Here is a 16053-nt window from a genome sequence, read left to right as displayed (position 1 = left end):
CAGAATATACCTGGAATTTTGCATCCTTCGGTTTATTTGATCAATGTGTTCAGGTTAAAAAAGGCTCTTTTGATGCCGCACCTTTTGACGCTAAATACTGTCTACTAGGAGTCCAAATACCATCGGTAATATCACACATTTTTTATTAATGCTTCAAGTTGTCAAGCTGTCTTTTATTCGGTCACTAAGTCGTCGTGTCGCGACGCAAGTGCAATAAAGTATTTGACCAATCATGACGCGATATAAATGATCGCGTCGTGATTGGTCAAAACTTGCGTTGTGCTTAGAGAGGAATCCAGCTAAATTTCGCAATACCTTGAAAAAAAGACATTTATAAGTTGTGAATGTGTATCTATAGTCAGCTTGAAAGAATTCGATAATTATTACGTAATGATAGAGCGTAATAAAAAAATAAATAAAAAAGTTTGAAGAAGTTCAACATATCGTAACACGACAATTCGATATATACTAAATTCACCATCAAGCGTGTGTCAGCTGGTATACATGTTGTGAGACGCTGCGATTCACAAAAACATATCAAACCACAATTTCCGAATGTCGCATTGTTGAAGCAACCGGCGACTGTAATATTGTATAGTGTTTTATTTTGTATAACAGGGTCAGCAGATTAATATAGCAGAATGCGTACCTCAATCATGTTCTAGTGAAGACTTAACTGCCATTATAGAGGAAGGTAAAAACAATATTTATATTATTATTATTAATCTAATATTCATGCCTTAATTATCAAATGCAAAAAAAAAATATTTTGCAGAGGAACCGAGACTGACTCAAACTCGTTCAATTAATCTTGTTATTTTCCAGTTGCTGGACAGACTTTTCCGCTACCCAACGACACGACAATCTACCATCTGTGTGAGGAGGAGGTTGGATGGGATGTTGACGGTATTCTTACTTTGTGCGTTCTTTTTTTTTATAAACGTAAAACAATTCAAAGGTTCTGTCACGTTATTGATTACGAATTTCTGTTGGCGCGTGCATCCACACACAATGCGTTCAGAAATCCGGACTTTTTAGATTCGCCACAATAAATTCGCCGAGTGAAAATGGTTTTAGGCCGCCAAACTGACATGTCGATGATTTTATGGGAGCGCCGGACGTCTGTGGGGGTCCGTCACTTCGGTGTCTGAATGGATGGAAATGATCATAGATTTTGAAAGATGGTTCCGAAAAAGTCCCTTTCTTTTCCTCTTTATCTGGTGACATATCTATAAAATAATTGCTTTCGTATTTTGTTCCATTACAGATTAATTTGCTCATTGTTTGTACTATGTGTTGTCATAGCTACGGCCTATGACATTTTTAAAGTTAATAAAGATGACCAAATGAATGCGTTTAAACTTGAGGAGTGCGATGCAACTGTACAGGAAACACGTGTTTTGAATGAAGACAGGGTCAAAGAGGTCGAAGATGATGACGACCATGATAATGACGTAGACGTGAATGAATGTCAACCAGAGGTACAACATGATGAGGCCGTGTCAAAGAAACACAACGTTAAAGGTTTATTTTATTAAGCTCCGTCTACACTCTATCAAACTAGTTTGACAAAAAACGTGTGATATGCCCAAATATGGTAGTGATAATATGTTTAAATATGGTAGTGATATGACATCATAATGTCCATATTATTTGGGCACATTTTTCTTGTCACATAAAGTTTGATAGTGTAGACAGAGCTTTACATTTTATTCTTTATCATCGCAACACATCTGAACATCAAAATTACATGGTGAAAAGTACAACCAGTTTTGATGAGTCCTGGTAAAACTTGTCTATGAATTAGAGGGCCTAAAGTTTGGTAGGGGTATAAAGGTATTTCTGCTATATCTAATGTGGCATCAACGGTAGAATCGATAGATTCAGTAAAATACAAACACCCCTAAACCTAACGCTAAATTGTCGCAATTTTTCCAAAAAAACTAAATGCACTATACAACCAACTTCTATTATAGTTTCAATAAGTTGTATTTTCAATCTGTTTATTGTTAGAGTAAAATATTTTTCTTATGCAGAAGGCGTTGTTGGAAATATTGTGCGTGCGTTTTCACTCGTCAACAACGCGCCAAAGATTATTAGCATGGAAAAGAGACCAGGAACATTCCCTGTTCTTAATGGCATTCGAGTACTTAGTATGCTTACTTAGTATGCTGTGGATCATTCTTGGACATACAGTTCAATTCTTGTCTATGAGACTCGGTAAGTTTTTTTGGAAATTTCAGATTTTCAGCTAAGGCCTACTACTGTACAAAATCATATTTGGCCTTTGTGGGACCTTTTGACACTCCTCGGCCTCCACTACTACTGTAATAATTGTTACGATTTATTCGACGCGCCCGATTCTGTCATCTGTCAATATTGTCTGCAATATTACTAGACGCGTATCTAGATGATTTGCAATAGTCAGTTAAGCTGTACCTAATGACGGCTTCATAGAATCAGGTGATGACAACATGACACGTGACGTAAAATGAAACGTAATTATTTTTCTTTAAACATTAGATAACATTGGCTACGTGCTAACAACTATTCTGCCCGAATTTTATATGGTGACAGTATGGAACGCTACGTATGCAGTCGACACATTTTTTATGCTCAGGTAATAGATAATCAACAATCAACTAGATTGCACAACGTCGAACATATCGTCGGCGCTGATTTCCTCGACAACGCCAGATTCAGAAATTGAGGATAGCTACATAATAACCAAATATGCATCTTAAGCTCTGTCTACACTATCAAACTTTATTTGACAAAAAAGTGTGATGTGCCCAAATGCGGTAGTAATATGACATCATGATGTCCATATGGGTACATCACATTTTGTTGTCAAATAAAGTTGTTTGATAGTGTAGACAGAGGTTTAAGGCCAAACCAGACAGCGTTGTACGACGAGGCCCGACGCGTCGTCTCGTCGGGAGAAAATGTAACATGTTAAATGTTCTTCCGCCGACCTAAAAACTACGTCCGACGCTATTTAAAAGACGACTCGTCTCGTCGGGATTCAACTCACAGCACCGACGAGTCACGATGTTTCCTCGGGCTTCGTCGTACGATGCTGTCTCCCAGTTGGCCTTTACGAACAAAATGGCGTTGTGATATCTCGATTTTCGCCGCTGAGTAATAAGTGTAATTTGTTTACATTCTTCATTTCAAGTATAATTTGCTGATATTTAACCCCAATTGTTATTACTTCTTCATAGTGGTCTCCTATCTAACATTGAAAGCACTGAAAAGAAGCCAAGGAAAACTAAACTGGGGATTGTTTTATTTTCATCGTTGGTGGCGTATTACTCCTATCTACCTGATTACTATGGCTATTTGGTCATCCTTAATGATTCATTTTGTACACGGGCCATCAGCACACTACATCTTTAGTTCTTCTCGACAATTGTGTAGGGATCGTTGGTGGGTTAACCTATTCTATCTTCAAAACCTGATCCCGTTTCCAGGCAACTTAAATGAAATGGTAAGTATAGCGTAATCGGTGATCATTCAACTGGAACACACGACCATTTTACAACACCATCGGCAGCACCCGCATGGCTCTGGTTTTAAAATGCATCTCTATACTAAAAAAACGTTAGCTTTTGACATATTTTGGTTTGGATATATGAAAAGTCGGTTCTGAGGATGAGGTTATGCTATATCCATGTTTAAATGGTTTTAGAACATTAACTTCTAAGGACTGAAATATATAAATTCTCTGATTAACTCAATTCGCTTACTTGCTTATAATTTGCAACAATAAAGAAATTGAATTGAATTGAAATGTTATGTCTAAAGATATACTTATAATACTATTTTTGTTTATTGATCTGATAGTGTTTTGGATGGTCTTGGTATCTCGCAGTTGATATGCAGTTCTTCATCATCACTCCACCGATTCTCTACCTTTTATATAAGTGAGTATACTGAATACAATGTAGGCCTACGTGCCTAACGGAGGATATAGTTGACCAAAAAGCGCACGTGTGTCTTAATGCTTGGTTCTCACTAGAGACGCAACACAAGGACGTAACGCAACGTAAGTGAGTTGACCAATCACAAGCGATGGATTATTCGAACTCTCACTTGTCATTGGTCTACGTCATTGCGTTACGCCCTAGTGGGAACCAAGCTTAGGATTCGAACTGGTGCGTGAGAGAATGAAGGCTGCTGGAGGTAGTCCCGCCTCCATTCCTTATCTGCGTTCTTAAACGTGGATAAAAGAAAAACAATGCTTGATAAATACGAATAAATAAATGATTTGTTTTTCACAGACGACCACGGATAGGAATTGCGACAGTGATTGGATTGTGTCTTGTTTCATTCGTTGCTACTGCATCGATAGCCGCTTATTGGGGATTGAAAATTGGTTTGAATGAAGGGTAAGATACAAACATGTTACCGTAATGTAGTAATGATTAGCGGATCAAATTCAGAATCTGGGATTTTGTCATAGAGGATAGCGGAAATAGGCAGGCAACATCATTGAACAGGTTATTCATTACCCACCGTTGACACGGGTTGATACATCTCTCCGTTTGTCCTAAGCGTTTACTAATTGTGACACGGGTCTCTGTTTCTCCTAAACTTCAACGTGGTGAATTTGGAACTGCTAGTTCCGAATTCACCGCGTTCAAGTTGAGAATCGAACGACGCCTACAAGTTCGATTTGATGTCATGTTCACACCACAGAGTTGATATAAGCCGAAGGCTATAAGATCTTTGGTTCACACTGAAATCGTCAGTCGCGAAAATTACAGTTCGATTTGACGCTTGACGACGCGTCGTGGCGCTTCGCGTGTACATTGTTCAGTGTGCATCATATCGGCATTAAACGTTTACCTGTCACACGGGGTTTTCTGTTTCTACGAAACGTTTTCTCGTGACACGGGTTACCACATTATCTATGTCCCTTCATGGTTCTCTTACGCACTTTCTTCTATAATTCCGCTTTAAATCTGATTATTTTTCATTTATTAAAAAGGTATTACAACGAGCGTAGTGTAGGACATGAAGAAGCAGATCGGATCTATGCCAAACCTTATACGCGTATCTCATCTTACTTGGTTGGTATTATAACCGGCTATGTTATGATAAAGTACGAAGGACGCAAGACTCAAATACCAAAGGTATTCTATTGTAACGTATTATGGCATGATTTAATTTGATAACTAAAAATAATAATTCAATTCAAATAAATTAAATTGAAAAAATTCATCTCCTTTCAACAATATTATTTGAAACCAAATTTTCGTTTATAGTGAAGGACAAAATTACGTTGAACGATGATAACGCATGAAACGGTAAGATTTCAACGTAATTTTGTCCTTCACTAAAATTTGGTTTCAAACAAATAAATAAATTATATTCACTATTCTTAATGTTTCTTACTATGTACACATTAATAAGCTGAGGCACTGCAGTTTTTTCCCATACAATTTTTCTATAACAAAATGATGCATGTACGTATACTGTATGCTAAGAACTTATCGGCAATGAATCTATAGGCTCATCCGAAACGAGCAGAATGTACCTTATTCCCTCCTCCTGAATGTATAAAGAGGCATGACGTAGAGACCTGAGGCCCCTGGTTTAGGAACCCTAAGTGGCCCTCCAACGCTCGGCCTCGGGCGTTTTTAGCCTTTACGACATATTTCAATGCCTGGGCACTGCTCACGGGGTCCTCGAGTCGCACATTAGCCAGTGAGCGCTCATAGCCGTTACGTCACTGAATATATCCTGTTTGTGAAGATCTTTAACGTGTTTTACCTTTTGCATTTTTAATCACTAGTGGGGACTGACTGTAGGATGGTGTATTTCTATCACTTTTGGAATGACTATAGTGTACGCTGTTTGGAATACCCACCATGTAGAAAAGAGTCAAGTTGCAGCCGTCCTGTACCTCACGTTCAGCAGGTTCACCTTTGCGTTGGCTGTTGCATGGGTCGTACTTGTCTGCGTCTTTGGTTATGGAGGTAGTTCCTACTATCCATTTTCGACCCACTACAGGATGATGAAGCATCCAAGTTTATTCCACGACTGTCTAATTTATGCTCCCACCCAGGTCGTAATTGCTTAATTTCGTCTTGAAAGTAGATTATACCTTAACTAAATAAATATGAAGTCCACGATAGGGAGAAACATAATCCATGAGATCCACTTTTACAATTATACTTTGATTATGATTATTTCTAGGGCCAGTAAATGCATTCTTATCGTGGGGTATTTGGGCTCCTTTAGCCCGCCTGACATTTGGCGCATACCTGCTGCATCCAATGGTCCTTTTTGCTTACATATTTGCCAGCAGAACACTATTCCATTATCAAGGAAGTATGGTGGTATGTATGAATTTCACATTACAATTTATTGATAACGAACATTCATAGAATAAGGTCTAGTATTGGAGGGAACCTTTGATTTTTGACGACCGGGACCTGCGCATTCATCACCCGATTCTGCATTCTGTCATGAGATATCTACTAACTGACTATCGACAGTCTGAAGTTGTCCTTTGTCACCTGGATATTTATAGAAACCATCACCAAACATGACTATGTGTCGCCGGCCGAGAAAGAGCAAGAACACAAGTCGTACGTCCTGAAGCTGGGTTCCCACTAGAGACGCAACACTAGAGCGTAACGCAACGTAAGTGAGTTGACCAATCACAAGTGATGGATTATTCGAACTGTCGCTTGTTGGTCAACTTTTGCGTTATGCCTTTACGTCCTTGCGCTGCGTCCTAGCTTTACAGAACACACGTGCGTCCCATCTACTACCTGGGTGTAGGGGACGAAAGTTCATTATAACATAACATTTTTCCTTTTTTACCCTTAGGTATACTCATTCGTCGCAACAACCGTTCTGACGTATGCTGCTTCGTTCCTTTTGTCAGTGATCGTAGAAGCCCCAGTTATTGGTCTGGAAAAAACGCTGTTACGCAGAAAAACAAAACAATAGGCTAGGCCTAAGTTGACTGTAATCAGGTTCAAAGAGGGTGATTTACCCGGTATGGTTTTACTCCCACATTGATTAATGGCTAGCACAGTATAGGTGATATGGTAGCGATACATACGGGACCAATGGCGTAACGTACATGAGGCCCTGTTTAGGAATCCTAAGTGGCCTTCCAACGTTGAAGGCCTCGGGCGAATTTAGCCATTTTCGACAAGTTTGAATGCCGGTTTTTTCCTTCTGGGCACTGTTCAGGGGCCACAAAAGCTCAGGGCCCCTGGGTTTAGCCGACCAGTGAGCGCTCATAGCCGTTACGCCACTGTACGGGACACACGCGTATTAAAGTGCGGATGGCATAAACTTTAAAATTGTATAATAGGAAATAATTGTATATTTTTTTGTCTTTCCAGTATGTCTCTTCACTTAAAAATCCCGGTAGGCCGGCTAAATCCATCAACTCAAACATTTTTTTAAAAACTTTTTGTACTATTTTATATCTATCCTATCTATTTTTAATAAGCATTTTTGTTAATGAAAAAATATACTGTAGGCCTACTTGGCGCTATACTACACTATTTTTGTTGAAGATCACATTGTATTTCGAAACAAAATGTAATTTATACCAGATTGACTATAGCCTTGGCTGGAGCTGGAGCGTGTGAAGTACGGACTATGAAGAGCCTGCCTATCTAGCACATGTTTTGAGTTACGGTTTTAGTACTCTACTCTTATACACTGGTCCCTCAAAGATTTCGTCCTGATCGTCGTGTAGTCGACCTACCAGTCCAGAATCAAAATGGATAAATATGATCATACTAGTTTCGCTGTAATGACAGGCTCATTTTTTAGTAAACGGTTTTCAAATAGGAAACCTGTATTGACGACAAGAAGAAAAAGGAATCGACCACCCAAGGCTCATAATGATGATACCTCTGCATCCTCCAGCCAGCCCAAAAAGAAAAGGCAAAGGAGTTGGTAAAAAGGAACAAACGATACCAACCTAGTACGAGGCCTACAGGTAAATTTATATGATTTAGAATCGAAGATTATATCTTATACAGTATTTTACATTTGTAGGCTATATTATATGGAAACGCCATTTTGTGGTGTAAAATATGCACTGTAAATGTTGTGCACTCATAATAATACACACTTGACTACCAGTATAACTAATGCTGACCTAGATGAGGGCGTATGCCAAGATGCATCATGCATGAATGCCTTTTATTTGTGTTTGGTGTGTAAAACTTCATTGTAGTTTTCTTCCATCTGTGTAGGTCTTATGTATAAAAGTAAGGTTATTTCTGTATTTAAATACGTTGTGAATAAGGTTTGAAATCGTAGGTAGCCTAGAAATGTTCATTTTAGTAAATAAAGGGGCTTCTAGGCCTAGACTCATACTCATAAGCCTACTACTAGAGAGAGAACAGCTGCCAGGCTTCTATAACGAATCTACTAGTACTAGCTAGGCCTGGCCTATAATAGTAGCAGGCCTAGTACCTAATTTTTTTTCTTTTTCAGAACTGTTGCATCAAATGGCAACTGCAAAGCGTGTGCAAAATGTGCTATTACTCGGAGGAACCCATGGCAACGAGATGTCTGGTGTATATGTAGCTAAACAATTTCTAAAAAACCCAGCGCAAATTACAAAAGATTCATTTAAAACTACAGTTTTGATGGGAAATCCGATGGCAGTGGAAAAATGCACAAGATACATTGATGTGGACTTAAATCGACAGTTTACTAAAGAGAATTTAAAGTATGATATTTATATACTTTTATATAATATTTACCGATACAACTTAAAGATGTATTGTCCCTTTAAACACAAAAAAATGAAGGTCAAAATATTCTAAATTTAAATTGGCCATATCAAAGTAATATTAAAGTTATTCACTTTAAGTCGAAAATTTGAGCCAAAAACAAGAAGTTTACGTAATTAACAGGTAAATTAATTTGATTACATTTCGTCTGGAAAATCATCGCGAGCGAAAGTAAACAAAGATTTCAAACCATGAGTATGCATTTAGGCTAGTCAATCTAGCATTTTGAGTGAAACAAATTGCAAACAGAGATTTTTTTTTTTAAATGGTTACATATGATAAGGTGATTATTTTTTGAGCATCACACCTCTGACACTCATCCCGAAGGTATGCAAATTAGCTTAAATATGCAAATTAGGGTGAAATTACAGGGTTACCATATCTTCAAAACTACTAATCGTAGAGAGTTCGTTTTTGCACAGTCTGGTTCAGAATATATATATTTATATTTGCTCTAATGAGACATTTTACAAAAAAATGACCGGAAGTACCAGATTTTGACCCTTGACCCCATTTCTCAATATTTACATAAATATGTGATTAAAATGTCTGTAGAGACTTTTTTTGGACTCAATGACTTGGATATTGTTTTTCAATACCCTCCATAGAACTGTATTATAATTCCCAAAATCACGCCTTCGTCACGCACCTCGAAAGTATGCAAATTAGTAGTACAAGTAATATTAAATATGCAAATTAGGGAGTGAAATTACAGCGTTGCCATATCTCGAAAACCGCTAATGCTAGAGTGTTGATTTTTTCACTAAAATATTTAAAATATGTATATTTATATTTGCTCCAATGAAACATTTTACAAAAAATTGACCGGAAGTATGACATTTGACCCTCGACCCCATTTCTCAATATTGCATATATAATGAAACTAAAATGTCTGTAGAGACTTTGTTTTGCCCTCATATGACTCAGATACAGGTTTATAATAGCCAACATAGAACTGTTTAGTAAATCTCAAAATCACACCTGTATCACTCACCTCCAAAGTATGCAAATTATTAGTACAAGTTACATAAAATATGCAAATTAGGGGGTTCCTATATATCGAAAACCACTAAGGCTAGAGAGTTGATTTTTTCAATAACTTGTTCAAAATGTACATATTTATATTCGCTCTAATAAAACATTTTACGAAAAAATGACCGGAAATACAACAATTGACCCTTGACCCTATTTATCAATGTTTGCATACATAATGCCACTAAAATGTCTGTAGATAATTTTTTTTGACTCAAATGACTCGGATACAGTTTTCCTATCGTCAGCATAGGACCGCTTTGTAATTCCCAAAATCACAATTTTGTCACACACCTTGAAAGTATGCAAATTATTAGTACAAGTTACATGAAATATGCAAATTAGGGGTGAAATTACAGCCTTCCCATATCTCGAAAACCATTAATGCTAGAGAGTTGATTTGAATTCAGAGTTGATTCAGAATGTACATATTTATATTCGCTCTAATGAAACATTTTACGCAAAAATTGTCGGAATTATGACATTTGACCCTCAAATCTATTTCTCAATATTTTCATATAATGCAACTAAAATGTCTGTACAGACTTTGTTTTGGCCTCAAATGACCCAGATACAGGTTTTTTATAGCCAGCATAGAACTGTTTAGTAATTCTCAAAATCACACCTCTGTTACTTCGCTTGAAAGTATGCAAATTAGTAGTACAAGAAAGTTGCCATATCTCTATCGGTCATTAGCGTTTTCGACATACATAAGGCAATTCACTGTAATTTGCGTATTTCATATAGCTAGTACTACTAATTTGCATACTTTCGGGGTGCTTGACTTATACTGGCTATATAAAACCTGTATCCGAGTCATTTGAGGCCAAAACAAAGTCTGTACATACATTTTAGTTGCATTATATGCAAATATTGAGAAATAATAATAATAATATTAATATCCTGGATTTATATAGCGCCTAATGTTGTGAAACCTCTAAGCGCTGTACATAAACTAATACGAAAAAAGGGAATTCCAACCATGCCAAAAAAAACCCAAACCGAAGTAAAGAGATACGCCTTCGTCGCTAACCAGGGATCGGTCTAATTGAACCTCGGTCAGCACCAGTTGTGTCGAGGGTCAAATGTCATACTTCCGGTCAATTTTTTGTAAAATGTTTCATTGGAGCAAATAGAAATATGTACATGTATGGCTGTGAAAAAATCAACTCTCTAGCATTAATCGTTTTTTAGATATGGGAAGACTGTAATTTATTTATTTATTTATTCACCCCCTTATTTGCATATTTCATGTAATTTGTACTACTAATTAGCATAATTTTGAGGAGCATGACGAAGGCGTGATTTTGGGAATTACAAAGCGGCCCTATGCTGACTATAGGAAACATGTATCCGAGTTATTTGAGTCCAAAACAAAGTCTCTACAGACATTTTAGTCGCATTATGTATGCAAACATTGATAAATGGGGTCGAGGGTCAATTGTTGTATTTCCGGTCATTTTTTCGTAAAATGTTTTATTAGAGCGAATATAAATATGTACATTTTGAACAAGTTATTGAAAAAATCAACTCTCTAGCCTTAGTAGTTTTCGATATATAGGAACCTGTAATTTCACCCCCTAATTTGCATATTTTATGTAACTTGTACTAATAATTTGCATACTTTGGAGGTGAGTGATACAGGTGTGATTTTGAGATTTACTAAACAGTTCTATGTTGGCTATTATAAACCTGTATCTGAGTCATATGAGGGCAAAACAAAGTCTCTACAGACATTTTAGTTTCATTATATATGCAATATTGAGAAATGGGGTCGAGGGTCAAATGTCATACTTCCGGTCAATTTTTTGTCAAATGTTTCATTGGAGCAAATATAAATATACATATTTTAAATATTTGAGTGAAAAAATCAACACTCTTGCATTAGCGGTTTTCGAGATATGGCAACGCTGTAATTTCACTCCCTAATTTGCATATTTAATATTACTTGTACTACTAATTTGCATACTTTCGAGGTGCGTGACGAAGGTGTGATTTTGGGAATTACAAAGTGGTCCTATGCTGGCTATTAGGAACCTATGTCTGGGTCATTTGAGGGCAAAATAAAGTCTCTACAGACATTTTAGTCACATTGTATATGCAATCATTGAGAAATGGGGTCGAAGGTCAAATGTTGTACTTCCGGTCATTTTATCGTAAAATGTTGCATTAGAGTAAATATAAATATATACATTTTGAATAAATCAGAGAAAAAATCAACTCTTTCGGACTAGTAGTTTTTGAGATATGGTTACCCTGTAATTTCACCCTAATTTGCATATTTAAGCTAATTTGCATACCTTCGGGATGAGTGACAGAGGTGTGATGCTCAAATTTTCATCTCCTCATCATATATGACCATTTAAAAAAAAAAATCTCTGTTTGCAATTTGTTTCACTTTGAGCTGTTTTTTTTGCTAGATTGACTAGCCTAATTATGCATTTGCTAATTAAGATTGTTTACAACTCGTCATGGTTGAGAAGGTGTTTTCACACAGACCGCAAGGAAGTTTTATGATTATGCATACAGAGTAGCCAAACAAGCGTGTTGCATTATGAGATATGTTTTGATCGAAAACTTTGACTGGAAGTCAAAATTTAAAAAAAAACAAAAAAACGTTTGTATTTCAGTTAAATGATTTTTTTTTCGACTAATTTTTGGTGAAAGTTAATAACTATTATGATACTTCAAAATGACCCACTTTTTTTCGAAATATTTTAGTTTTTATTTTTTTGGAATTAGACAAAGGGACAATACATCTTTAAAGATCATTATGATGAGTAATGAATACAATCTTTGTTGAGAAGCAATAGGTTAGCTTCCAGTGGCGTAACGCAGAGGCCTTAGGAACCCTCAGGTGTTTTTAGCCATTTTCGACATATTTTAATGCCTGTTTTTTCCTCTGGGCACTGCTCAGGGGCCCCTGGGTTTAGCCAGTGAGCACTCATAGCTGTTAACCACTGTTAGCTTCCCTCCTCCATCATACACAAATGTAGATGAATGAATAATCATCATGTTTATTTGGTCTCTAATAACTAATAAGGAGTGAGAAACAGAATCTGCATCAATAAAAAATAATGGTTTTTCTTGGACATTTCAAACTATTATTAAATCAGACATGGCATAGTATCTCACTTTATATTTGTTTTCCCTTTCAGTGGTACCAATCCCAATACAAATTATGAAGTCAAAAGAGTAAGAGAAATGTGGGAGACTTTATCAACACATTCTACAAATCCTGACGTTGTTTTAGATATGCACAATACTACAGCAAATATGGGCAATTGTTTTATAATTAAAAATCAAAGTCAGATTTTTGACTTGCATCTTATTAACTATGTAGTGGAAAAGGCTACATTTCCTGCCCCTGCTCATATCCTATGTATTGAAAATCCTAACCATGCATACAGCTGTAGCAGAGACATTGCACCAAATGGCTTAGGTAAGATATTAAGGCATATATTATTATTAATATATTTAATTATTATTATTATATACTATAATGCATGGTTTTAAACTTTGTGCCCTAATTCTGTTGAACCATGGATTGAAATGTTTAAACATACAGTATACATTTTTTTCTGTTCTAATTAATACAGTGGAATCTGTATTAAGTGATGCCTTATGGACCCAACAAAGTGTCCCACTTAATAGGGGTTGGCTGTAGTGTACAAATTATTTTTCCCTTGTTTGTTTTATGAACAAATGTCATCGAATAAGAGGGACCAAAAAGAGGATTCTAATGTATATGCAATCATTCTTTTTTTTTATTTTGGCCTTCCATACCTGACCTGTTTTACTGGCTGACCTTCATGACCTGTTTATTAATTCCTTTTTCTTCAGCGTTAGAGCTAGGCCCGCAACCTCAGGGTGTACTACTTGCTGAAATGTTCCAAAGAATGCAAGAACTTGTCGTCAATTCTATGAATTTTATAGAAGAATTTAACTCAGGTTTTTTTTCATTTTTTATTTCTTATTTTGTTAATCACAATTTATATGTGTTTTATGTTACATGTGCGTACTACTGTATTATACAGATCTTAAGCATGGAAACATAAACCCATTGGGGAAAAAATAAAGAAATAAATAATAATTTATTATAAATTAAACAAAATTAATAATAATATATATATATATACAGTATGTATCCAGCCACTGATACCCACAGCATTGTCATTTTTTCAGTAATTTGCCTTTGGATTTATATACAGTATGTACAATATTTTGGTTTTGTTCTATGGTATCAACATATCATTCTGTAATTTGTAATTACTGATTCTTTATGTGTTTTTTTTTGCACAACTTTTCATCAATGTAATTTAACAACAAAAAAAAAGATTTTTAATTTATTTTTTAATCATAGGTGTCGTCTCCGACTCATTTCAAACAGATGCTTACAATATAACGGATAAAGTGGACTTCCCACGGGATGCTGATGGTAATATAACAGCCATGATACATCCACGTTTGCAGGTATCTTTTAATGAAAAGTCATTGAATAAAACATATCTATATAATCTTGTATTATGTCATTCTTTAGTCTTTTAAAGCCTTGTCTACACTATCAAACTTTATGTGACAAACAAATGTGATGTGCCCATATATGGACATGATGATGTCATATCACTATCATATTTGACCATATCACTACCATATTTGGGTATATCACTACCATATTTGGGTACATCACACTTTTTTTTGTCAAACTAGTTTGATAGTGTAGACAGAGCTTAAGAAATAAAATGTAAATGTTTTACACCAAAAATGTGCCAAAATTGTTTCTTTTTCACAACCAACAGTAATTTAAAATTTCTTTTTAGGACAGAGACTGGGAGGCAGTCAACAAGGGTGACCCCTTATTTCTGACCTTTGATGGTAAGACGATTACGTATGATAAACAAGAGACGAGGTATCCAGTTTTTATAAATGAAGCCTCATATTATGAAAAAAATCTTGCTTTTTGGCTAACGCGTAAAGAAACATTAGATATACCATCATTGAAAATGGAGTGAATAAAAGGTCTGGTGTTAACATTTAAAATAAAGGTATTTATTTTATGGGGTTGGTGGTGAGGAAAATTTCCTTTAACTAAACTAAAAAGTTCATTTTAATACGACATAAGTAAAACTTGGATGAAGTATACAACCATCAACTTAAGACAAACGTAACCAAAATAAAAGATATAATAATATTAGTATTACTGTATTATTATTGCAATGAAATGAAGTTGAAGCAATTACAGTAAGAGCTAATATTAATAATGTCATGATGATGTTGGCTTATACAATATTTTAAAATGTTTTATAACATGCACCCTTCCACTCCCCATTTGGAATCATGGCAGTTTTAAATACTTCACTTTTAGAATAATACATTTATCACTTATTTTTGTTATTTATACTAATAATATTATAATTTAATATCTAAATATCTTTTGGTTACTGTAAAAATGTACACTTGGGCATATTCACTAAACAAGGGTATTTATAACTGGATTCTTAGAATTAAAAAGGGGAAGAGTTGCTGTTAATTATGATTGATTTACACAGACGAGCGGTAACGGTAAGCGGAAAACCGCGTATAGCTTGTTCCGCGTAGAATCTGTATTTATCCTGAGCGGAAACAGCGCGTCCGCTCCGCGTTGTGTATAAGGATTAACATAGATTCTATATTTTTATAACCGTTACCGCTCGTCTGTGTAAATTGGCCTTTATGGTGAGTGCGCCCTCCCTAAAAGAAACTCTACTCATTCTTTTGTATTGATTAATAGGTGATATTAAACAATATATTCAGTTATGTTTCTGCGTTACTGTTTTATATATTGAGTGTGATGGAATAAATTGATAATAATCACTTTCTAACAAAGAGAATTGAATAATGTAGAATACGCTACATAATTCAACTGTTCTTCAGTATCAGTTCACCACTTGCTTTAAATATTACTAATAATTAGTCTGTAATTACTTCGTTATTAACTGTGTTAAATGCCATCGTCTATCTTTTTTCACAATGATATAGTAAACGCTTAATGTGTCAATTATTATTGAATAATATTAATATGAAATTGAAGAAGAAAATATAATATTGATTTGCAACGAAAACGAACTTGCATTACAAATATTAGCCTAATACATGAACTCATGGAACATTACAGATGATTTGTTTATCCTTATAAATTTGATAAATATTGATAAGTAAGAAATAAATTGATGAAAGGACATACTACTTCTAGTTATCT

At 35.5% G+C, this 16053-nt stretch overlaps 2 protein-coding genes across 3 annotated transcripts; both read left to right on the top strand.

Moving 5' to 3' along the window:
• Positions 1-2585: 2585 nt before the first annotated feature.
• On the top strand, positions 2586-7472 carry LOC144836235 (nose resistant to fluoxetine protein 6-like). Its single transcript, XM_078691484.1, has 8 exons — positions 2586-2620; positions 3225-3490; positions 3847-3926; positions 4284-4391; positions 4994-5138; positions 5801-5984; positions 6205-6347; positions 6844-7472. Exons 1-8 carry the CDS (start codon positions 2593-2595, stop codon positions 6964-6966), a joined length of 1077 nt encoding a protein of 358 aa, XP_078547610.1. The 5' UTR covers positions 2586-2592; the 3' UTR covers positions 6967-7472.
• A 380-nt stretch (positions 7473-7852) lies between these two features.
• LOC144836236 (aspartoacylase-like) lies at positions 7853-15807 on the top strand. 2 transcript variants are annotated; one of them, XM_078691487.1, is made up of 6 exons: positions 7853-7978; positions 8482-8719; positions 12974-13257; positions 13659-13766; positions 14179-14288; positions 14636-15807. In XM_078691487.1, the coding sequence occupies exons 2-6, from the start codon at positions 8496-8498 to the stop codon at positions 14825-14827; spliced, it is 918 nt and encodes a 305-aa protein (XP_078547613.1). In that variant the 5' UTR covers positions 7853-7978; positions 8482-8495; the 3' UTR covers positions 14828-15807. The 2 variants fall into 2 exon arrangements, with proteins under 2 accessions (XP_078547613.1, XP_078547611.1); XM_078691485.1 differs by lacking the exon at positions 7853-7978 and adding an exon at positions 8161-8252.
• Positions 15808-16053: the final 246 nt, after the last annotated feature.

This window comes from Antedon bifida, chromosome 2 (assembly GCF_963402885.1).
Source record: "Antedon bifida chromosome 2, ecAntBifi1.1, whole genome shotgun sequence".
In the NCBI taxonomy this organism is placed as follows: domain Eukaryota; kingdom Metazoa; phylum Echinodermata; class Crinoidea; order Comatulida; family Antedonidae; genus Antedon; species Antedon bifida.
Note: the sequence above shows the minus strand (reverse complement) of the source record. Positions and strands in the feature narration are given on the sequence as shown.

What these genes read in the sequence shown, in the direction of transcription:
- LOC144836236 (XM_078691485.1), top strand. An exon ending in CATTGCACCAAATGGCTTAG is followed by an intron (nt 13,258 to 13,658) that starts GTAAGATATTAA and finishes CTTTTTCTTCAG; the next exon opens with CGTTAGAGCTAGGCCCGCAA. An exon ending in TGATACATCCACGTTTGCAG is followed by an intron (nt 14,289 to 14,635) that starts GTATCTTTTAAT and finishes ATTTCTTTTTAG; the next exon opens with GACAGAGACTGGGAGGCAGT.
- LOC144836235 (XM_078691484.1), top strand. Translation starts at nt 2,593, where the DNA reads ATGCAGTCGACACATTTTTTATGCTCAG. An exon ending in ATTCTCTACCTTTTATATAA is followed by an intron (nt 3,927 to 4,283) that starts GTGAGTATACTG and finishes TGTTTTTCACAG; the next exon opens with ACGACCACGGATAGGAATTG. An exon ending in AAAATTGGTTTGAATGAAGG is followed by an intron (nt 4,392 to 4,993) that starts GTAAGATACAAA and finishes TTTATTAAAAAG; the next exon opens with GTATTACAACGAGCGTAGTG.